The 23,714-nt window shown below is 46.0% G+C and overlaps 1 protein-coding gene across 3 annotated transcripts in view; it reads right to left on the reverse strand.

Annotated features, from left to right (window-relative positions):
• Window positions 1–13,898, reverse strand: part of LPXN (leupaxin) — a 57,435-nt gene extending 43,537 nt beyond the window's left edge. For all 3 annotated transcript variants that reach the window (XM_029575671.1, XM_029575669.1, XM_029575672.1), the window contains exons 1-4: window positions 13,644–13,898; window positions 8,861–9,063; window positions 8,029–8,081; window positions 2,682–2,787 (exon numbers count right to left, since the gene is read on the reverse strand). In XM_029575671.1, coding sequence (XP_029431531.1) covers window positions 2,682–2,787; window positions 8,029–8,081; window positions 8,861–9,063; window positions 13,644–13,656 — 375 coding nt within the window. In that variant the 5' untranslated portion in view covers window positions 13,657–13,898. The remainder of the gene's footprint in view (window positions 1–2,681; window positions 2,788–8,028; window positions 8,082–8,860; window positions 9,064–13,643) is intronic.
• Window positions 13,899–23,714: the final 9,816 nt, after the last annotated feature.

The following is a 23,714-nucleotide window of genomic DNA, read 5'->3' on the forward strand; positions in this document are numbered from 1 at the left end:
GAACCAACTCCAGAGTAGAAGCCATAGAACCAAGAACCTGTAAATAGTCCCAAATGCTGGGTGAGGGGAGGTCCATCAGGTAGCGAACCTGAGACATATATATAGTTCATGCCTCCCTTTCACATATGAAGGACCCGGTCAGTGCAGGTATTCACAAACAGTGTGGAAATTGTGATATGTGCGCCAACACGATACTGGACATCATTGGCAACATCCACAAACTGGAGAAATATTCAGCAGAAGACAAAGCACCAATTGTGAATCCACTAATGTGGTATATGTCATCCAATGCACTTGCTCATCAATCTATGTGGGTCAAACAAAAAGACAGGTGAAAGTACATCTCAGAGAACATCGCAGCCGTCTAAGAACTGGTAATTTACAAGCTCCAATGGTGAAACACTGTGTCCAATGCCATCATTCCTTTGAGCAATTAAAATGGTCAATTGTGGAACAACTCCATATTTCTGATTGGGGAGGAGATCTTCAATATCAACTCAATTATCGGGAACAATGGTGGATATTCAAATTTTCCACCCAAACACCCCACGGTATGAATGACAGTGTTGAATGGCCGTCCCTCATTTAAAATGATGAAAGCAGGTGATTGGTCAGTACCACATTAGGTCTCTCGTGATTGGTTGTTACTGGAGTTGAAACATATATATAAAAAAAGAAAAAAAATCAAAATGGAGGATCCTTGACGGAAACGCTGTACCTGAGAATAGGACACAGATCAACGCTATGCTGCAAGGACCGTATGTAATAATGGAACAAACTAATAATTAAAGCAATAAGGTGAATATTGCATGGAACATGAGAGATAAATTACCAACTTGTTTGATGTAGAAAATTGTGAATCATCACTGCACGCCCCTGAGGAAGTATTAAAACAAAACACAAGCTGTGTTGGGCAGAGCACAGCGGCGGCTCTTACGGTATTAAGCCAGGTTAAAAAAACCAAGGGCAGAGTGGCGGCTCCTGGGCTGAGTTCCAAGGCAGAGCGGCGGCTCTTTCCGACATTCAGCCGGTTTAAAAAAAAAGGCAAAGAAAAGCTTCGGTTCCCAGATAAACCTCAGGTTTAAAGATAAGTGTCCTATATAATCAAAAAAATATTATATATAAAAAAAATATCACAAATAAGCAACTTGTGAATGGAAATCGATGATTAAAAAGTTGACAAAACAGTCCAAACGAAATTGACTGTTTAAAGCTTTCATAAGCAAGCTATCCAAAGCAATACAATTTATGAGATTTCCATTTACATACATTCAGAATCTAGTTTCCACATATGATGTTGTGTTGTTGAATTGTAACTGAATACATCATATTTTCAGTTGTTAGTACAGTAGTCTTAACCCAGTGTGCCACCTGCAGCTCCTCAGTATAACTCAGTATCCAAGCCTAAAATATTTAACAAAACTTCTAATAAATCAATTCTATAATATGCCCAAGAACAAGCAAAGGAAAAGAGGAAATTCATAAATTGAAAACCAAATTTGGAACTTTTCTTGAAAAGATTAATGAGAAACCTATGCTATTCTTCAAATTTATAAGCATCATTATGATAAACAAAACCGAGCGGACTCTCCAAACCATCTGCTGGAGACAGAGAAATACTGAGGAGCTGCAGGTGGCACACCGGGTTAAGAGGCAGTGCCTGCAAAAATTTTGTCTCCATCTACTGGAGGAGAGGCAAAACCCAGGAGTCTGGACTGATCTGGGTAAGTACAAGGAAAGAAATATTTCCTAAGATAATTCCTGAGTCTACCCCCTTTCATTCCTGTGCATGGAAACCTTTGAGATATTTGAATGACTCTATCATATCTCCCTTATCTCACCATACCCCTAGGGCATAAATGTTTAAAAATTTAAGTCTAACACCATATGATTTAGAACGAAGACCAATGACCATTTTAGTAGCCACCCTCTGGACTGACTCCAACTGGTTCATATGCTTTTGAAGGTGGGGGTCTCCAGAACTGTACACAGTATTCCAAATGAGGTCTCTTCAGGGACCTATACAGGGGCAATATCACCTCCCATTTTCTGCTGACCATTCCTCTCCCTTCATATTGAAGAAAATCTTTTCTCATTGAATGCACAATTAAGCTCTGGAATTCAATGCCGGAGAATGCAGTAAAGGCAGTTAGCAAGGCTGGGTTTAAAAAAGGTTTGGACAACTCCTTAGAGGAAAAGTCCATAAACCATTATTAATCAGGAAGACAGTCACTATTTATCCCTGGGTGTTAGCAGCATGGGATCTATTTACTGTTTGGGATCCTGCCAGCCACTTGCGACTTGGATTGGCCATTGTTGGGAAGTGGTCCTGATGAACCCTTGGTCTGACTCAATATGGCGATTCTTATGTTCTTGTGCTGCCTGGATAATCTCGTTTGTACTTTTTTGCTTTGTCTCAGATGGACTTGCCTTGCTGGTGCTCTTTTGTTTTGGACTTTTCCATCTTTATGTACTTGTTGGATTGTTAAACATGTTGTACGAGCTTGTTTGCATTAAACAGTATCTGCAACCACTTTCTTGACCTGTGTCAGCCGCCTGTAGATCAACTGTGAGAACCCAAAATAGATTTCCACTCCTTGGCTGTCTATAGCCCAGTCTGGAGTCCTGACAATATGACATTGCATTTTAGGATTCAGGCTGTGACTGCTGCCCTTACTCACCTTGGCCTGCATGTTGAATAACTGTGCCATGAGTGCATCTATTTGCTGAACAGCTGATGATGGTGGAGGCGAAGACTGTGAGGGTGACTGGTTCTCAGGAACCTCGCTGTTAGGAGAAAGGAAGGAAATGGATGGACAAAGAAAATTCAGTGGAACTCTATCAGAGAAATAAAGACGAGAAGGTGCTTTGCCCCTAAAATACCAGTGATTGGCTGTGGGTCAGTGCTCTGCACTGTTAGGCTTGAGGCATGGATTGCATTCCTGCCTCTTAGGACTGGCACTGCAGAGTCTGCGCAAAGGAGAGCAAAATCTGAGGCCGTCTTGGAAGCCCTTCTGACCATTTCCTCCTTTATGCTGTAACTCACGTTGGAAAAGACTGGAAATCAAACAAGGGACCTGTTCAAACTCCTCTCCCTCACTCTGATCCTACAATCCTCTATACCAAAGCTCGGGGTAATCAACTTCTCTCTGTCTCATCCCCATCCTCCTCTCAGTACCCTTCCTTGTAAGTTCCATGTATTGGGCAAGTCACTCTTATCTGTGCTCCTTCCCTCCCTTACAAACTGCCAACTCCATGCTTTCCAGCTTGCTGAGCAGTATCCCCAGAATAGACTTCCCGAGTCAATGTGTAACGCTCCCTGTTTGGCCCTATTCAAATTCAGCTTAAAAATGTTCTTAAAATCTGATTTTCCCTAATCTTAGCCTTGTTGATTTTAATCATTTCTCATAGCCTCTTAAGTGAATGGGAGTCTTGATTAGACTGTAAGCTCATGAAGCAGGGACTGTCTCTTCTGTGTATATTGTACAGCACTGCATACTTTTGGTAGCACTACAGAATTAAGTAGGACTTGAATAGTCCTGAAATCTTCCATCTAGATCATTAGCCTAATAAAGCTCTTATCAAAGTACTTTGCATGCTCCCTATCAATTTTATTTTTGATGAGCTAACATAGTGACTGTGTGGGGTCACCTGCAAATCCCCAAATGTTACTAGCACAGCGTGCACATTCTACTCCATACTCTGCAGCTCTCTCTGATCAGACCCTGTAGGAGGACTGCTCTGATAGTAAAAGAAATAAAATAACACCAGAAGCAGATAAGACAGATGTTGGGGTAGTGAATTCAATAGAACTAGAAAATGCCAACACAAAGGAGTGGTTTGCTTTAAGAATAAGGGCTTCCCCCAATCTTATCAAAATATTCTATTTCTTTATTTAGACAATTTATATCCAATTTTCCTTTCCCTGTGCGTACCCAGCTCAGTCCAGACTCCTGGGATGTACCAAAGCTTTCCTACCCGGGGTGGGACTGCGAGAGTCCCACTCAAAGAACACATCCGCCAAAAGCCTGGATGTCCAAATGATAGCATCTGGCAAAGGTATGCAACGACTTCTAAGTAGCCACCCTGCAAATCTCCTGCGGTGAAACCAGCTGGCACTCAGGCCATAAGGCCGCCTGAGAATGGGTAGAATGAGTTCTCAATCCCTCTGGAACAGGCCGACCACAGCAGATATATGTGGCACCGATAGCCTCCTTCAACCAAAGAGCTATTGTGGCTTTTGATGCTTTTTGACCCTTTTTTGCTCCACTACATAGCACAAAAAAATAATCCGACATCTGGAAACTGTTAGTGACTTCCAAATACCATAGCAAGGTCCTTTTGACATCCAATTGTCAATTCCTTTGCGTAAGGTGCGTCAATCTCTAAATTCGTAAAAGCTAGAAGCTCCACGGACTGACTTAAGTGGAAGCTGAAACTATTTTTGGCAGCAAAGACGGGGCCATCCCCAGAGACACTTCAGAATCCAAAATTTGCAAAAAGGGCTCCCTGCAAGAGAGAGCCTGAAGTTCAGATACCCTTCTGGCTGAACAGATCGCAACTAAAAAGACCATCTTCAAAGTCAAATTCTTTTTGGTAGCCCTCTTAAGAGGCTCAAACGGTGCCTCATACATGCCCTTGAGGACCAAGTTAAGGCTCCAGGAAGGACACACCTGACAAACAGGGGAGGCGCAAAAGCTTCACTCCTCTTAGAAAATGCACCACATCAGGATGCACAGCCAAAGACAAACCATGAATCTTGCAAGCAGCTCAAGAACCCTCAGGGAACTAAAGGACAAACCTTTTGCAAGGCCTTTCTGCATAAAAGTCAGGATCGCTGACAGCGATGCTCGGCAAAGATCAACAGCCTGCTCCAAACACCAAGACTCTCCATACCCAGACATATGCCAACGAAGTAGAGGTCTTACAAGCCCGCAGCAGAGTAGAAATAACATCCTCTGGATAACCTTTCTTAATTGCCTCCTTTCAAAAGACAAGCCACTAGACAAAAGCGATCCGCTTGATCGAAAAATATAGGGCCTCAACGTAGCAGATTTGGTAGATGACTGAGTCTCAAGGGCCTTTTTACTGCTAGATTGACCAGATCCGCAAACCAAGGGCACCGTGGCCACTCCGGAGCCACCAGGATCACCCTTCCTGGATGAATCTCTATCCTCCTGACAACCTTACCCACTAAAGGCCAGGGAGGGAAGACAAAGCAGAACATCGTGCGGCCAAGCCAGCATCAAGGCCTCGACCCCCTCTGCTACCTGCTCTCTTCTGCGACTGTAAAAACGTAGGGCTTTGGCTTTCAACCGAGCAGCCATCAGATCCAAGTGAGGCCTGCCCTGTCACTCGACAACTCCCATTCCCCGGGATCCAGATGTTGTCGGCTGAGAAAGTCTGCTTGCACATTGTCAGACCCCGCTATGTGCAAAGCCACTAACAACGCTAAATGCTGCTCCACCCGGACATCAGCATCTCCACTTTTTAGACACGGTTGACTTTTGGTTCCTCCCTGACAGTTGATGTAAGCCACAGTCATCACATTGTCTGAAAGTTCTTCAACTGCCCGATTGTGCAGCAGGGGAAGAAAGTTCTCCAGAGCTAACTGCACCGCTCTGGTTTCTAATTGATTGATGGACAAAGTCGTTTCCTTCGCCAACCATAAGCCCTGTACCACCTGGGCTGGGGACACAGCACCCCCAGACAGAGAGACTGGCTTCAGTAGTCACCACTATCCATTAAGGGAACTTGAGGTCCACCCACTGTTCCAGATGGCTCAGGTCAAACCACCACCAAAGACTGGACCTGGCAATTTCTTTAAGTGGTAGTGGAAGATGAAACTGGTCCAACATCAGACCTCAGTGGGATAGTAACGCTTTTTGTAGAGATTTCATACATGCAAATGCCCAAGGGACCAAGGACCTGCAAGTAATCCCAGACCCTGAGCACTCAGGTGTCCAACAGGTTCTGAACTTTACAATCCAGTCCTCTGGTGTAGAAGCGAGTGCCTAAGAAGTCTACAGTATCCTGGATCACCTCTGGAGCCCTTTTTAAATATTGGGGTTATATTGGGCATCCTCCAGTCTTCAGGTACAATGGACAATTAGTTAGGATTGTGAATGTAGTCTCTGTATTATTACCCCTTCGATAAATCAGATTGTTTAAGGTGCATAAGGAATGTAATATCTAAAACACTGGAGCGCTAACACTGTACTACGTTTACAATGTTGTTTGAGAGGGGAGGTAGATTGCAAAATCGGAAGATAATTCTCAGGTAGGTATGGTTCCAGAAGCCTTAAAACTGCAGCCTTAAGTGACTGAGGCAAGAACGAGTTTACAGTGTCAGCTAAGAGATAAAACAGATGGAACTCAGGATTCCTTATAAATGTAAAAGACGAGGGTCAGCAGTGGATGATGATGGATTCATTTGTTTTAGCAGGATTAATAAGCTTGCTGGAGTGACTTTGTTGAAGGCTCCTTAAAGAAAACATAGAAACATGATGGGCCCACCCAGTCTGCCCAATTAATTTAGAATTATAATTCCCATCACTTCCTTAGAGATCTTCTCTATTTATCCCATGCTTTCTTGAAATCAGATACTGTTTTTGTCTCCACCAACTCCAGTGAGAGGTTGTCCACATAGCCACCACCTTCTTTGTAAAGAAATATTTCCTAAGATTACTCCTGAGTCTGCCCCCTTTCAGTCTGATCACATGACCCCTCGATCTAGACCCACCTTTCCATTGAAAGAGGCTCCCCTCCTGTGCATGGAAGCCTTTGAGATATTTGAAGGTCTCCATCATATCTCCCCTATCTCGCCTTTCCCCCAGGGTGTACAGGTTTAAATCTTTAAGTCTATCCCCATATGCTTTAGAACGAAGACCACTGACCATTTTAGTAGTCACCCTCTGGATCGACTCCATCCTGTTTATATCCTTTTGAAGATGTGGCCCTCAGAATTGCATACAGCATTCCAAGTTAGGTCTCACTAGGGACCTATCCAGGGGCAATATCTCCTCCAGTTTTGTTGACCATTCCTCTTCCTATATGGCCAAGCATCTTTCTGATTTTTACCGTCACTTTATCCACCTGTTTGTTCACCTTAAGCTCATCAGACACAATTATTCCCAAATCCTGCTCCTCCTTTGTGCTTAGAAGAATTTCACCTCCCATACTGCACCTTTCCCCTGGGTTTTTGCATCCTAAATGCATTACTCTGCATTTTTTTAGCATTAAATCTTAGCTATCAGACCTTAAACCATTCCTCAAGCTTTGCTAGATCCCACCTCATGTTTTCCACACCTTCATGGCTTACTACCCTGATACAGGTTTTGGTATCATCGGCAAAAAGACAAACCTGTCCAGACAATCCTTCCATTATGTTGCTCACAAAAATGTTGAAAAGGACCGGTCCAAGGAGCAATCCCTGAGGCACACTGCTAGTAACAACCCCCACCTCAGAGAAAACTCCATTTACCACTTATCTTGGTCGCTTCCCACTCAGCCAGTTTCTAACCCATTCATTCATTCTAGTTTCCATACCAAGGGTGCTCAATTTATTTATAAGTCATCTGGGAAGAACTATATCAAAGGCCTTGTTGTAATCCAAGTACACTACATCTAGCACTCTCCCTTGATCCAACTCCCTGGTCACCCAATCAAACAAATTAATTAGATTCATCTGAAAGATTTACCTCTTTTTAAAGCCATGCTGCTTTGGATCTTGCAATCCATTGGATTCCAAAAATTGAACTATCCTCTGTTTTAGCAGCGATTCCATTAGTTTGCTCACCACAGAAGTCAGAATAAGTGGCCTGTAGTTCCCAGCCTCTCTCATACATATTCTGTGAATATCCTGAAAACAAGGCCCGTTTTTGGCTCTTGAGGACCACAGATGGCCATTTCTGGGCTACAGCAGTTTAATATGTGTTATATAGGATGGCTAGAGCAGTGATTGGTTTCTATAGGATCAGTTACACTGAGGGGATCTGGTCTCTATAGAATTGGTGGGCGTTCTCTTACCTGTAGACGTTCCTCTTGTCCTCCTGTAGGTGTGTGATGTAGACAGGCTGTACCTGAAATGCAGAAGAAATATGTGATGTCTTTTTCCTACCACTTTTTCATGTTGTTATTTTTTTGTGATCTGTTGATAACCTTTTCTTTTTCCCCATGCATCATTCCGGGAAGCTGAGCCTCTAAACAGAATTGACCGATTCTTTTTGTTAAACAGCAGTTTGATTCTTATTTATTTACGATTCATAGCAGCTACTCCAGTGCTCAGCTCAGGAAGATGCTTTGGGAAGTGTCTTATACTCAGCAAGTGTTCCTCAAACCTCCAGAAACCCGAGAACCACAAGTAATGAGGGAACAAGATAAAAATGAGCTTTTTTTTTTTCCCCTAATTCTGCTTCAACTAGCTGTAAGTTGGAGACCAGGCACAGCTAACTTAGCCAGGATTTTCAGTGGCAAAGGTATGCTGCTGCATTTGTTATCTTAAAGTAAACTGGAAAAGCTTAGCTGGCTAAACCTAAGGCTAATCTATGGCCACTCTAAAGTTATCCAGCTACATTAGCCAAATGATGATGAAAATTGGCATTATCTGCTTAACTTAGCTCTGTCTCAAAACACCGCCAACATAGTCAATTAAGTCAGGGATGGTCAAATGGGGAGGATTTTTAAATCCAGGTGTTTGCCCCGGCAAGTGCCAAACTTAGCTGGGCAAATACACTGAACAGGGACCTCTTAGTATTTAACTGGCTATATTCAAAATATGTCTATTGATGTCAATCACTCAGAGCCCCTTTTACAAGAGCAGCAGAAACTTGCCCCTGTACTTCGCTTGACATTGCCTCACCTTGCCCCTGACCCCTTCCTCCTCTGTAGCAGGGGATGGGAGTGTTGATTTTGGTGATGGCTGCCTCTCAGCTTGTCCGCTCATGACTTGGCAGTTCTCCTGTGTGACTGGCTGCGCTGGAAGGTCAAAGCTTTGTGCATGACTTGGCATTTCTCTGCTAGACCCCACTGCACTAAGATGCTCCAGCTCTGCCAGCAAAACATCTGTAACAAAAAATGAGAATGAGGGGGAGATGATGTGATGCTCTAATACAGCAGCAGCTGGCTGGCTGAGCTCTCGGTCGATTCTTCTACTATATCCTTTCAAAATTATGGTGCCCACTCCCAAGCAGTCTCTATAGGACTGTATCACATGCTTTGCTGAAATCCAAGTAAATCACATCTATTGATCCTCCTAGATCCAATTTTCTAGTCACCCAATCAAAAACAATCACTCAGATTTGTCAGACAGGAACTTTCCCTGGTGAATCCATGCTGCCTTGGGTTCAGCATGGATTCACAATCCTTTCCTTCAGCAGGGTCTCCATTAATTTTCCCACCACCCAGGTGAGGCTAAGTGGCCTTTAAGTTTCCAGCCTCCTCTCTGCTCCCACTCTAGTGAAATGGGACCACCACCGCTCTTCTCCAATCCCACGGCACCGCTCCCATTTCCAGGGATCTATTGAACAGGTCCTTTTAGCAGATCCACCAGGACATCTCTGAGCTCCCTTAGTATCTCCTTGGCCTTCTCCAGTTTCAGTTTTCCTAGCTCTTCTGTAAACTGTGTCACATCTACCCCACTGCCATCCATGTTTTTTGTAAACCAGTAATGGTCCATTTCCAGGGTTTTCTTTAGTGAACACACAACTGAAGTATTTATTTAATACTTATTTATTTTTATTTGTTTGTTTTTATATACCACATTCATTGGGGTATATCACATCGGTTTACATTATAACTCGCAGAATAATAAGACTAAGATGTCTTATTATTACACTGTAACAGTTAAAACTTAAGTCTGAGACACGAACATACATTGTGGTAACATAACACTGTGAAAATTACATTGTATCATGAGACTTAGAAAAGGAACAAAATAAGAACAAAATAACAGTTTGGAACTAAAGTCTGACAAGGAATATTTCTGCTTTTTCCTCGCCTTTCTCCACCCATTGCTCTTGGTCACCTTTCAATTTCACTATACCACCTCAGGCTGACCTTCTTTCTTTGATGTCCATTGATATGAAAGACTGGAATATTAAATGCCTGACATTCCTTCATCAGATTTGGATAGGGGGTCAAGTTAAGAGATTTCAGGAACTCAAGTCAGAATATAATATTGAAGATCATGTACATTATATTTTATACAATTGATAAGGATTTTATGAGGCATCCAGGATATAATGGGGTACTGCATTCCCAAACATGCTTAGAATCGTTATTAACACAACCTACGTATTTAAAAAAAGTGATTTTCCGCTTATATACATTTTTAATGGACCCAGGAAAATGTCCCACCATGATGAGGATAACTGGAAGGAAATTTGGAGTTTCACTCTTAAGTTATCCAGATGCAACAAGGTTTGAGATCTGTTTGCTACATAGACTGTGTAGGGTGCGCAGTGGGACAGGGTGGTCCGCGACCAGCTCATTGGGTGTGCCCGTGAAGGTGGGCTGAGTAGGGCGCCCTGAGAGACAGTGCCAATGTCCTCCTGCCCAACGTCTTGTCTTGTTTGGATTTCAAGTTCCTCGTCATGTCTGCACTTCAGCGTCTTGTCCCTGATGCTGTCGCATCGACCATTGATCCGTGATGTCTTCGCATCAGCCCTGGTGTTATGTCTTTTATAGTCCTGGTGTCACGTCTTCACCTTCGTCATAGTGTCACATCTTCATGTCAAGGCCCGTCTGCCCTCATCCTCAGGCCAGGCCTGCTGCTCCATGCCGTTCCAAGCGGCAGGTCCGAAAGGGCTCGGAATGGTCGTCGGACCATTCACATTCCAACATCATCCTGTTGTTGGCCTTGGGAGCTTGCAGGCCTGGCGGAGGGTAAGACCGTCTGCCATAGTGGAACACGCTGTCAACCCTCAGTGCGGTCCTGGATCCGTCTGGGGTCGGGCTGAGGCCCATGGGCACACTAAAACACCCGATCTCAACAACTGACACTGCTACTTAACCTAGAGTGCCTCCTGCAGTTCCTCAGTTTGACCTGTAACCAAGCTAAGATGAGAATAACTATGTCAATAACTGAGACCCTCAACCCCCCTCAATGAGCAGAAGGGAAGCAAAGCCTCTATAGAAAGCTCATGCCAACAACATTAAACAGATGATCATGTAACCAACAAACTAAAATGATGAGAGGGTTTTATTGAATGAGTGGGCTTCTGGACTGATCTGTGGTATTCCAGGTACAAAACTTATCAGTCAAGAACCAATTTTCCTTTCCTGTTCATACCCCAGATCATGCCAGACTCCTGGGATGAACCCAAGCTCTTCTATATTGGGCGGGAATGTGATAGCCGTGCTCATAATACACTCTCTTCAAATCCCTCAGAGTCTGGATCCTGGACAGCCAACTGGTAATATCTGGAGAAAGTGTGTAATGACTTCTAAGTAGCCACCCAACATATTTATTGTGAAGTAGCCAACTGCTACTTAGCCCGTAAGATTGCCTGCACCCAAGTAGACTGAGTCCTTAGACCCTCCAATGCTGATCGGCCTTTACAAATATATGCCGAGCTAATCACATCCGTCATCCATCTCACAATAGTAGCCTTGGATGCCCTGCACCCTTTTCTTGGTCCATTCCAAAGCAAAAAATATGATCTGATCTCCAGAAACTATTAGTCATCTAAACAAACCCACCACATATCCAACACATGAAGTTCTTTCACATGCAGTACAGACAAATCTATTCGGAAAGGCAGGAAATTCTATTGTTTGACTAAGATGAAAGACTGAAACAACCTTGGCAGAAACGAGGGCAGCATTCGCAAAGCACCCCATTCTCCGTAAACTGAAGAAAGGGATCTCTACAAGACAACAACTGAAGCTCTGAAATTCTTCTGGCTGAACAAATGACCAACAAAAAAAACAAAAAACACTAAGGGTAAATCCTTAATTAACAGGGTCATTCGTCAAATCACGAGATAAAAGTGGTCTATCACGTTGTACGCTAGCATGCACATTTGATAATGTGTATGCAAAAGCTTTATATGCAAATGAGGGACTCCTACTGCTAAAGCATGGGATTTAATGTGAGAATTAAACACTTTTTTTTTCCGGCCATTATCATGGATTGCGGCTATTATCACGGGAGATAAAATGAGGCCTTCTCTTTGATACACCTAGACAGCCTTGCTGGGCCAATAAAAACAGCTTTTCTTACCTGCCCTATTTTCCAAAAACTACAATGTTAGGGGAAGTCTGCTAGTAGTGGGATACTGGCTGCTTTGGGATGCTCAACTACAATAACCTGAACAACTACAAGAAGAAGAAGAAGAACTACAACAGGCAAGACAGGTTCAAATGCCCCCAGAGCCTATTTCCCTGCTGGTAAAGTGCCTTGCCCCACAGCTGAGCCTGCCACGCAGGAGAGAATGCAGGTGGTACAGGGAGCACATCTTTCATCCACGCACCACATTGCTGAGCATGGCAGAGGAACATGTGGTTACCAGCTATCATGCATTTGTATGAGGATCTCTGAAGGGATCTGAATCTGGTCCCGGAAAGTTCCCATGCTATTCAGGGCCTCACAAAACTCTTGTGCACCCTGCGTTTTGTGGCATCTAGCTCCTTCCAAAGGACAACTGGGGTTGTTGGGGAAATGTCCCAAACCTCTTTTTCTTGCTGTCTGGGCCAGATCATAACAGCTGTTTCCCAGTACAATGTCTTGTACTGGGAAAGGAGGGAAGGGGTGAGGATCAGGCCATACAGGCTCCTTTGCATGTGAGTCAGGAGGTTGGGGGAGGAGTTGAAAAATGAATGTCCCTTTTGCTTTATTGCTTATTCTGAGTCAGATATAAAAGGCAGCTGTCAAATTTCTTTGGCTAGATTTCGGGCAATTTCTGTGACTGAAGTTTTGCAATTAAATGTAGTCACTTAGCATGCTATATGGTAAACCCGACCCAGAAATGCCTCTGGCCTCTCCCCTTTTCTAACCAGCTCAAGTTGTGTGCCTTGCAATTTTATGCACATAAATTTAGCTGATCAGAAGAGGGGGGGAGGGGAATTTTTGTCTGGTTACATTTATCTGGCTAATTTCTGATTTTATCCAAACTCTACCCCTATAAATCACTGTAGTATTGAACTATGAATGCTTATGAAAAATGCAGACATGAACAGTAACAAAGACACTCACCCCATTTCCTGTTTTTTCTTACATAAAGTGCTTTGTGAAAAGACTCACTTCTGACAGCTTCATTCAGTTAAATAACACGGGCCCTGTCTTCAATTCAATGCATCTGAGAATTTAAAATCTTTACTCTGATTCTTCCCAACTGCTTATTTGTCTTTTCTAGCTGCCTTGACTAGACCTGTAGAGCATGAAGTGCAGCCTGTACTGCTATGAAAATGCTTAATAGTAGTAGCTGAAGCCTTGACGATCGATACTATTGCTCATGTTAAACACTTTTACTAATTCCATAGGTATAGAAAGATAAAATGTATATGTTGAATAAGGCCAAATATGAATATCTCTCATGAATACTGCTTATAAATATTCTTCATGGATATTTCAGAAAGATGTCTCACTTTGCTTGATTCCCTTTTTGATTTATTCTTCAGTAAGACAGGAAAACAAAACTTACCAAGGTCATCCATGGCTGTTCAGCTACCGGCACCCTTTTTCACTCTATGCTTGTCTTTATGTCTCTCTCTGTCTCTTCTTCCCTTTCTCTAAATTTTTTTCAGCTTCACTGAATACAGCTCTGTTTTTATCTCTCATTTGTTCGCTTCCTTTGTTACTCGCAGTCTCACTTTCTGTTATTTTTTCACTTGCCGTCTCTTTGCCTCTTTCTGTCTAACTGCTGAAATGAAGAGCAGTGTTCTGATAGATATTTCAGGAGGAGTGAGAATGGGAACAAGTAGCTGAGGTTGGTGGTCTTTCAGTTCCTATACTGAGAAGTGATTCATCTCTCATGCTGCTCACTTCCTCTTCACTTTGCTCTTACCATATTTGACATAAAGATATTGCAGAAGGCTAGAATAGCGCTTCTCAGCCTTTTATATTTTGTGGTACACTTTCAATACTCCACGCACACCAAACCAAAATGTGCAGATATCAAACCCAGGCCACTCCCTCCATCTCACTGGCAGGAGGGCATCAGTTTTTTATCTGTGTATCTCATTCTGATGGCTTCAGATGTCTGAACATGTGAGGACGGTGCATCCTGCACAATTACAAGGCCCCATGCAGACATCAGATTGACGCTGGCTCAGGAGGTGCACACAGGTAAGTGCTGCTGCTTTCCTTCTGCCAAAGGAAAGACGACAAAGTTACCATAATTCTAGTGAATGAATTTGGAAAATTTGTACCTTGTAGTGCTAGAAGTGAACAAGAAATTCATTTCAGTGGTAGAGGACAATCTGGAGGATTATAACCATGGAAATTTGTCAATCTATTCTCAAAACATTTCTACTACCATAGTAAATGACAGCAGATAAATATCCACATGGTCCATCCAGTCTGGCCAACAAACTGTTTAGGATTTGAAGGATTGCTCTATGCCAGTTATCACCATGTGAATATGTTCCAGCTAGTTACCACAGGTTACCCCATTTCTTCATTTCCATTACAATTCCTGTCTTCAGCACCTTTTCCGGGAGGGCATTCTATGTCTCCATTACCCTTTCTATGATGACCTATTTCCTGCTGTTGCAGTTTCATACCATAACCCCTAGCTCTATAGCTTCTTTTCTATTGGAAGAGGTTGCTTCCTATACATTATTAATGCCTATCATGTTGTGGATAGAAATTGTCAGTGGACCCTTGGGCCGGCCGAGTGGAGCGAGGGCTCCGAGAGTGGAGGAAGGCCGGGAGGCGGAGCACAGCGGGTGTTGAAGAGAAGTCTTCGCCCTGGAAACCCGAGACCTCCCCAGGAGGGGCCTGTAGAGGTCCGGGTCGCTGGGTCTTAGGAGAAGCGCTGAGGTCAGTGCTGGCAGTAAACGAGAGGAGTCGAGATGAAGTCCGAAGGTCGTGGCTGGCTGAAGACAAGAGGAGACGAGGTGTAGTCCGAAGGTCGTGGCTGGCTGAAGACAAGAGGAGGCGAGGTGAAGTCCGAAGGTCGTGGCTGGCTGAAGACAAGAGGAGTCAAGGTGAAGTCCGAAGTCGGGTCAGCAGAGGCGGAAGCAGGCAGGAAGCGAGGAGAAGGAACAGGAAAGACCGGAACTGGAGCGAGGGTCAGCAGGAACTGGAGCAGGATCAGCAGGAACTGGAGCAGGATCAGCAGGAACTGGAGCAGGAACAACTGGAGCAAGGATCACCAGGAACGCAACTAACACTCAGAGAGTGACCTCGTTGCAAGGCAAGGCTGAGGACACAGACGCCGACTTAAATAGTCTGCCGGCGTCTGACGTCAGAGAAGGGGCGGTTCAGCACTTCCGGGTGCTGGACCTACAAGTGCCGGCCCTTCGCGCGCGTTCCCCGGCGGGGGGAGGAGCCGCGTTCAGGCCCTGACGGCGTCTCCACGAGGGAGACGCCGCTGCCATGCGGCCAGGACGGCCTTTCAGCGCGCGGTTCGCGGTGCGAACGGGGAGCCCGGAGACAAGGTAAGGACCCGGTCGCTAACTTAGCGACCGGGACCGCAACAGTACCCCCTCCTTTACGCCCCCTCTTCAAAGGCCCAGGCTTGCCAGGATGATCGGCGTGGAATAGTTGTAACAGAGATTTGTCCAAAATGTTGCGAGCAGGTTCCCAAGTATTGTCTTCATCCCCGCATCCCTCCCAAGCTAGCAAGTACTCCCAACGTCTGTTGGCGAAACGAGAATCCAAGACTTCTCGTACTTGGAAGGTAGGGTCCTCGGCTGTGGGAGCAGAGGTAGGATCAGGCGGGCTCTGGTGGAACCTGGAAAGGACTACTGGTTTCAGGAGAGAGACGTGGAAAACGTTATGAATGCGTAACGTGGTAGGCAGACGCAGACGATAGGACACCAGCCCCACTCTCTCCGCTACCCGAAAAGGACCACAGAACTTAGGTGCTAGCTTCTTCGATGGTTGTCTTAAATGGATGTGCTTGGTACTGAGCCACACTCTGTCTCCAGGTAGGAAGATAGGTGCGGGTGTCCGATGGCGATCACTGTAGCATTTAGAGATGAGTGCAGACCTACGAAGCCTCCGTTGGGTAGATATCCAGAGTGTACCCAACTGCTGGGCAGTAAGCTGCGCCGCAGGTGAGGAGACCGGCACAGGCACGGGCAAAGGTGGTTTGAGTTGCTTTCCATATACGATTTGGAAGGGTGATCTTCCTGTTGCTGCGTGTACTTGATTGTTGTAGGCGAACTCTGCCCACGGTAACAGTTCCACCCAATTATCTTGTTTGTGGTTGGTGAAAGCTCGTAGGAACAGTTTTAGAGAACGGTTCATCCGTTCTGTTTGCCCGTTACTTTGCGGGTGGAAGGCGGTAGAAAAACTGAGTTGTATTTCAAACTTTTTGCAAAGAGCCCTCCAATACCTGGCTGTAAATTGTGGGCCTCTGTCCGAGACTATGTCTTGAGGCAAGCCGTGGATACGGAATATGTGATGAGTAAATAACAGGGCTAGCTCGGTTGCGGAGGGTAGTTTGGGTAGTGGCACGAAATGGACCATCTTAGAAAAACGGTCCACGGTAACCCAAATTACCGTCTTGCCTTGAGACGAGGGTAGATCTACTACAAAGTCCGTGGCGATGTGAGTCCACGGTTCCGTAGGTACGGGCAATGGTTGTAAGAGTCCTCTCGGGGAACCAACCAGAGGTTTCTGCATGGCACACGTAGGACAGGAGCTAACGTAGAGAGAGACATCCCTTCGAAGGCCGGGCCACCAGTAGAAGCGATTTATGAGATCCAGGGTTCGCTCCCTACCTGCATGCCCTCCGGACAAGGAGTCATGCCCCCAAGACAGGACCTTCCTTCGAAGTTTCTTGGGTACGACGGTTCTCGTGGTTGAATCTAGTGTGGTAAGGGCGAGATGGACACGTGCGGGATCCAGAATATGTTGTAGTTCCTCCTCCTCCTCAGGTTGAGCATTACGGGACAGAGCGTCGGCTCGGATGTTTTTCTCTGCGGGTCGATATTTGAGAATGAAGTCGAAGCGACTGAAGAAAAGGGACCACCTGGCTTGACGCGGGTTTAGGCGTTGAGCATGGGCTAAGAACTCCAAGTTCTTGTGGTCTGTATACACTGTGATGGTGTGATTGGCTCCTTCAAGCCACTGCCTCCATTCTTCGAATGCGAGTTTAATTGCTAGAAGTTCTTTATCTCCGATACCGTAGTTGTATTCGGCTGGGGAGAATTTTTTAGAGAAATAGGAGCATGGCATCAGTTTGCCAGAAGCATCGTGTTGACTAAGGACAGCCCCGACGGCTAAGCTGGAAGCATCAACTTCCACAATGAATGGATGCAGTGGGTTTGGATGGTGCAAGCAGGAAGCCTTTAAAAAAGCTTGCTTCAAGTCTTCAAAAGCTACGCATGCGTCTTCAGGCCAGTCTTGAGCGTTGGCCCCCTTACGAGTGAGAGCGGTGAGTGGGGCGACTTTGAGAGAGTAGTGAGGAATGAAGTGCCTGTAGAAATTAGCGAATCCGAGGAATCACTGGAGAGCCTTCAAGCCCGAGGGACGGGGCCAATTAGTGATAGCCGAGACCTTCTCGGGATCCATTTGGAACCCCGAGGAGGAGACAATGTATCCCAAGAAGGGAAGCGATTCACAGTCGAACTGGCACTTCTCTAGTTTAGCGTATAGATGATTTTCTCTTAAGGCCTGTAGAACGAGTCTGACATGTTGTCGATGGGTGATTGGGTCTTGGGAATAAATCAGAACATCGTCCAGGTAAACAATGACGAAAGAGTGGAGCATTTCCCGGAGTACCTCGTTCATGAGATTTTGGAAGACGGCTGGGGCGTTGCACAACCCAAACGGCATTACCAAATACTCATAATGTCCGTCACGGGTGTTAAACGCCGTCTTCCACTCATCTCCCGGGCGTATACGCACAAGATTGTAAGCTCCACGAAGGTCAAGTTTAGAAAAAACCTTCGCTCCTTGTAGTCTGTCAAGTAACTCAGGTATCAAGGGGAGCGGGTAACGGTCCTTTTTGGTGATGGTGTTCAACCCTCTGTAGTCGATGCAGGGTCTAAGGGTGCCGTCCTTCTTAGCTACAAAGAAGAACCCTGCCCCAGCAGGAGAGTGTGAAGGGCGAATGAAGCCTTTAGCGAGGTTTTCCGTAATATAGTCGGACATAGCTCGGGTCTCCGGTAGTGACAGCGGGTAGACACGGCCGCGCGGGGGAGTGGTGCCCGGGAGAAGTTCAATGGCACAATCAAATGGCCGGTGACATGGAAGGACCTCCGCTTTTTGCTTAGAGAACACATCGGAGTAATCCTGATACGGTGAAGGGAGTTTGATGGCTGCCTGGCAAAGAGGAATCGAGGATTTCAGGGGAAATTCAAGGCAGTTTTGGAAGCAATAAGAGCTCCATTGAGCAATCTGGAGAGAGTCCCAATGTATCATAGGAGCATGCAGCTGTAACCATGGTAGTCCTAAGACCACTGGATGCACAGTCCTTTCGAGCAGCAGAAAAGAGATTTCCTCGGTGTGAAGAAGTCCAGTACGTAGAGTCAGAGGTCTCGTGAGCTCAGTAATGTCACCAGGAAGAGGAGTTCCTTGGATGGAGGTGACTCGCAGAGGCGGTTCTTTAGGAACCGTAGAGAGTCCAAGTTGGTAAGCCAAATCTTTTAGAATGAAGTTCCCCCCAGCTCCAGAATCTACAAAAGCGAGGGTTTGGAAGGAGCCACCAGGGTACTCCAACGTAACAGGAACCGTGCATTGAGGAGCAGGGTTGACACAGCCTAGGGGAAGCTCCTCCCATCCATCTAGGCTCGGGTGTTTTCCGGCCTCTCTGGGCACTGAGCCAAGAGATGACCCTTGGCCCCGCAGTATAGGCACAACCCTTGAGTACGGCGTCGTCTCCTTTCCTCCTCGGATAGATGCGTGCGCCCGATCTGCATAGGTTCCTCCGTAGAGGGGTTGCTGAGAGAAGACTGCGTCCTGGAAGTGGCAGTCAAGGGTCTAGAGAAGTTAGGCGCCAAAGAGACAGGACGACGAAGTACTCGGCCCTCCTTGGCTCGTTGCTGGAGGCGACGGTCGATTTTCCCAGCAAGGTCTATAACCTCATTCAGAGAGCTGGGAATGTCCCGAGCCATCAGCTCATCCTTAATGCGGCCTGCGAGGCCCTCAAGGAAAATGCCTCGCAGACAATCATCTTGCCAGCTGAGTTCCATAGCTAGAGTGCGGAATTCAATGGCGTAATCTGCCAGGGTTCGAGTCCCTTGTTTCAACTGTAGGATTTCGGTGGTGGCAGTAGTCAGGCGAGCAGGCTCATCAAAGGTTTGTTTGAAATGAGCCACAAACCGAGGCAAGTCCTGCAACATAGGATCCTGATGCTCCCACATGGGTGATGCCCACAGCATGGCCTTCCCATCAAGTAGGGAGAGGATATAGGCCACTTTGACAGCATCTGAAGGAAACTGCCCCGGAAGCAAGGAGAATCGGATAAAGCACTGGTTCAAGAAGGCTCTACAGGTCTTGGCGTCCCCGGTATAACGAGTAGGCGCAGGCAGCTGAGTCTGTGCTGGCGGCTGCGGTGCTGGTACCGGGGGTGGAGGTTGAACCACCTCAGGAGGACTAGCGTCCAAACGAGTTGCGAGGCGATCGACTGTAGCAGCTAGCATTTCTAGGCAGGGCTGCTGCTGCTGAATTCTCTGGGCCATTCCGGGAATGGCTTGCAAGCCGGCTGCGTCCGCCGGGTCCATGGCCTTGCAAACTGTTGTGGATAGAAATTGTCAGTGGACCCTTGGGCCGGCCGAGTGGAGCGAGGGCTCCGAGAGTGGAGGAAGGCCGGGAGGCGGAGCACAGCGGGTGTTGAAGAGAAGTCTTCGCCCTGGAAACCCGAGACCTCCCCAGGAGGGGCCTGTAGAGGTCCGGGTCGCTGGGTCTTAGGAGAAGCGCTGAGGTCAGTGCTGGCAGTAAACGAGAGGAGTCGAGATGAAGTCCGAAGGTCGTGGCTGGCTGAAGACAAGAGGAGACGAGGTGTAGTCCGAAGGTCGTGGCTGGCTGAAGACAAGAGGAGGCGAGGTGAAGTCCGAAGGTCGTGGCTGGCTGAAGACAAGAGGAGTCAAGGTGAAGTCCGAAGTCGGGTCAGCAGAGGCGGAAGCAGGCAGGAAGTGAGGAGAAGGAACAGGAAAGACCGGAACTGGAGCGAGGGTCAGCAGGAACTGGAGCAGGATCAGCAGGAACTGGAGCAGGATCAGCAGGAACTGGAGCAGGAACAACTGGAGCAAGGATCACCAGGAACGCAACTAACACTCAGAGAGTGACCTCGTTGCAAGGCAAGGCTGAGGACACAGACGCCGACTTAAATAGTCTGCCGGCGTCTGACGTCAGAGAAGGGGCGGTTCAGCACTTCCGGGTGCTGGACCTACAAGTGCCGGCCCTTCGCGCGCGTGCGTTCCCCGGCGGGGGGAGGAGCCGCGTTCAGGCCCTGACGGCGTCTCCACGAGGGAGACGCCGCTGCCATGCGGCCAGGACGGCCTTTCAGCGCGCGGTTCGCGGTGCGAACGGGGAGCCCGGAGACAAGGTAAGGACCCGGTCGCTAACTTAGCGACCGGGACCGCAACATATCAGGCATACTCCCCTGTCCTCTCCTCCTGGGAATACATATTTAGGTCATACAAACTCACCTCTTCAGTCTTTCTATGCAGATCCCACACCATTTTGGTTGTCTCTCTTTGGACTACATCAGAATGAGATACATAGTTAAAAAACTCCTGCCAGTGGGATGGAGGAGTGGGCTGATTTTGATGTCTGTGTACATTTTGGTAGGGTATGCATGGAGTATTGAAAGTGTACTACATTCATCCCGACTCTATCCTTTTTGAGATATGGTTTCCAGAAGTGAAAACAACACTCCAGGCGAGGTCTCACCACTGACCTGTATGCTTCCTTTTTCAGATGGTTATTACTCTATGTGGCCCAGCATCCCGCTGACCTTACTCACATTGTTTCACAGCCTTCAGGTGAGATATTCTATTTGTTATCACAATAGCTCTAGACCTAATAGAAAACCTCAGGGCTGTTGGGTTTATAGTCTGAACAATGTCCCCCCTGTGGCAGAACCTCTCCTGCTGTTGTGGCTGAGGTTGATGGTGTTTCAGTGATGTAAGATATCTTGCTGGAAACTCCCGAGTGTATTGTTTGATGTCCTCTTCCCAACTGGGTCTCCCATATAGAATGGGGTCCAAAACCCACCTAGCAAAATCTCCAGCAGATTAAGGGAAGCAGGATTAAAGTCGAACATAATACTTCTTTTAGGTTTCACTAATTGAAAACTACATTATTAAAGACAATTAGCTAATAACCAATTTCCTTTTAGCAAAACAAGTGTCAAAGAATATTTGCAATGACAATTTGAACAAATTACTTCTCTTTTTATCTCCTAGTACTCTAGCATTATAGAACTATCTGTGGGACTGATTCTTTGTGCTGTTTTCTTTTCAGCTATTTTAATGCTCTGGATCTGTTCTTCAAAGTTAAGTAAGTATTATTATATTCCTTTTGTTTAATGTCTTTTTCTGTTCCTGTGTCTCATGTTTGCGTCTTTCTCACTCTTTTGTCTCCCTCCTTTTTTGCATGTCTCTTTCTGGTTTTTGTATCTAGTTAGGCCTTTCTGCACATTTAGATCTCTTTTATACAGTTATAGAGCTTGGGTGCATTATTATCTCCACTCTGAGTGCACTATCAGCATTGCTGGCACGCAATGCTTGGGAACTGTGCTATCTTTTGATCATGTATCTCACTCTCTTTGCTTTTCTTCTTCCTATTACTCTATGCTTTAAATAAAAAGGAGAGAAACAACCTCTCTTTAAAAATCTTCCATTAATTACAGTGCTCTCTGTAGTGTTATGTCTACTATGGCTTCTTAAAATATTTGTTTCTAACTAGTTTTATATAAATATATAATCAAAAATCCCTATTCTAAATTGAAAGATAATGAGGTTTAGTATTTGGGATCAGATACTCTTTTCCACTTTCTTTATAGTAACATTTCCTTAGAAGTGGTACTGAATGAATGTCAGTTTTTATTAATTAGTTTTGTGTCTTAATGCTCTCTCAAACAGACTGCACATACATAAAACTCAGCTATGGGACACCTGACTTTATCTTGGCAAGCTCCTTTCTTCTTCTCAGAATGTTAGAATCAAAAGTTGGCAATTCCCCCGCCCCCCAAACTCTTCTCTCCAGCTAATCCTCTGCAGGAGTCTGTGTACTTCCCTGCAACTCTCCCTTTGACTTTAGTGAAATTGATGTTTACAAATATTTTTCCCAATTTCATTGATTCAGATTTTAGAACCAACTAATGTTCTATTTTAGTACAGGATAAAACAAGTTTGCTTATCATAAACAGTGCTTTTTGTAGATAGCAAGATGAATTAGCCATGATGTCTGGGACGTGCCTCCGGAGGTGGCTGAGACATTAGTATATTCCTTTTGTTTAATATCTTTTTCTGTTCCTGTGTCTCATCCTCTGTTTGCGTCTTTCTCACTCTTTTGTCTCTCTCATTTTTTGCATGTCTCTCAAAGATGACAGAGCTTTGCTCTGTGTGCGGCTCCATCTTTCTCCTCAGTCTGTATCAAAGCATCTCTGCCAAGCATGAATTGAGACTGTCCAGGGAGGTGGCAGGTCAGCATGACTAATTCATCCTATCTATGGAAAACACTGTTTACGGTAAGCAAACTTGCTTTTTTTCCCCCTCAGATAAGCAGCTGAATTAGCCATGCTGTCAGGGAGTCCCCAGCTGAAGGTTGAGAGCACAATCTGAGAATTCCTTGCAGGCAGGTAGTGCAGTTCCCAAGACTGGCCATACTAGTTTGCGTGCAACCTGATCCACGCAGCATGCAGACAGTCTTATACATTGTTCACTGACTGAAGTATGGCCTTGCCCATTCGATGTGGCTTGCTGGTCAAGACAGTAGTCGGACGAAAGTGTTTAGGGAGGACCAGGTGGCAGCCTTGCAGATGTCTAGCAATAGGACTTGGCAGAGTGTTGCGTCTGGCAGGCTCAGACGACTTCGCCAGACATGCCTCACCTTTCTCCACCAGCCTCGGGAGTATGGCGTCCGTGGCGTCTCCCTGCCGCACCCCTCTGGGTTCTCCGGAGCGGCTCTGACGCGGCGTTCGGCCACCTTGACCAGAGGTCTCCTAGGGCGCACGCGCGACCCTACCTTTATAGCAGTGTTGGCGCGAACCTCGGGGGCGTCCCCCTCACGTGACGTCACTGCTTCTGCATATTTAAGGTTTGCCCATTTGCTGACTCTCGCCGAGTTAGCAAGGATCAGTATGCCCCGGTCTGAAGCTACTCTGCTGCTTCTATCCACTGGAAGCTATCTCCACCCTTTGGGGTTCTCTAACCTGGGTACCTGCTCCTTGGGGGCTCTCTGCTTATTTACAGGTGCCTATCCTCTTACAGGTACTCACTCCTAGAGGGCCTGTGTGTCTATCCTGGTGCCTGCTCCATTCTTCAACCTGCTGGAAATCCATCTAACAGCTACAGAGATTGAGTACAACTTATACCAGTCTGTCTCTCATCAGTTCCTCGCTACCTCTCTGCATCAGGCCCTACACCACCAT

The sequence above is a fragment of the Rhinatrema bivittatum genome, chromosome 13 (genome assembly GCF_901001135.1).
Source record: "Rhinatrema bivittatum chromosome 13, aRhiBiv1.1, whole genome shotgun sequence".
In the NCBI taxonomy this organism is placed as follows: domain Eukaryota; kingdom Metazoa; phylum Chordata; class Amphibia; order Gymnophiona; family Rhinatrematidae; genus Rhinatrema; species Rhinatrema bivittatum.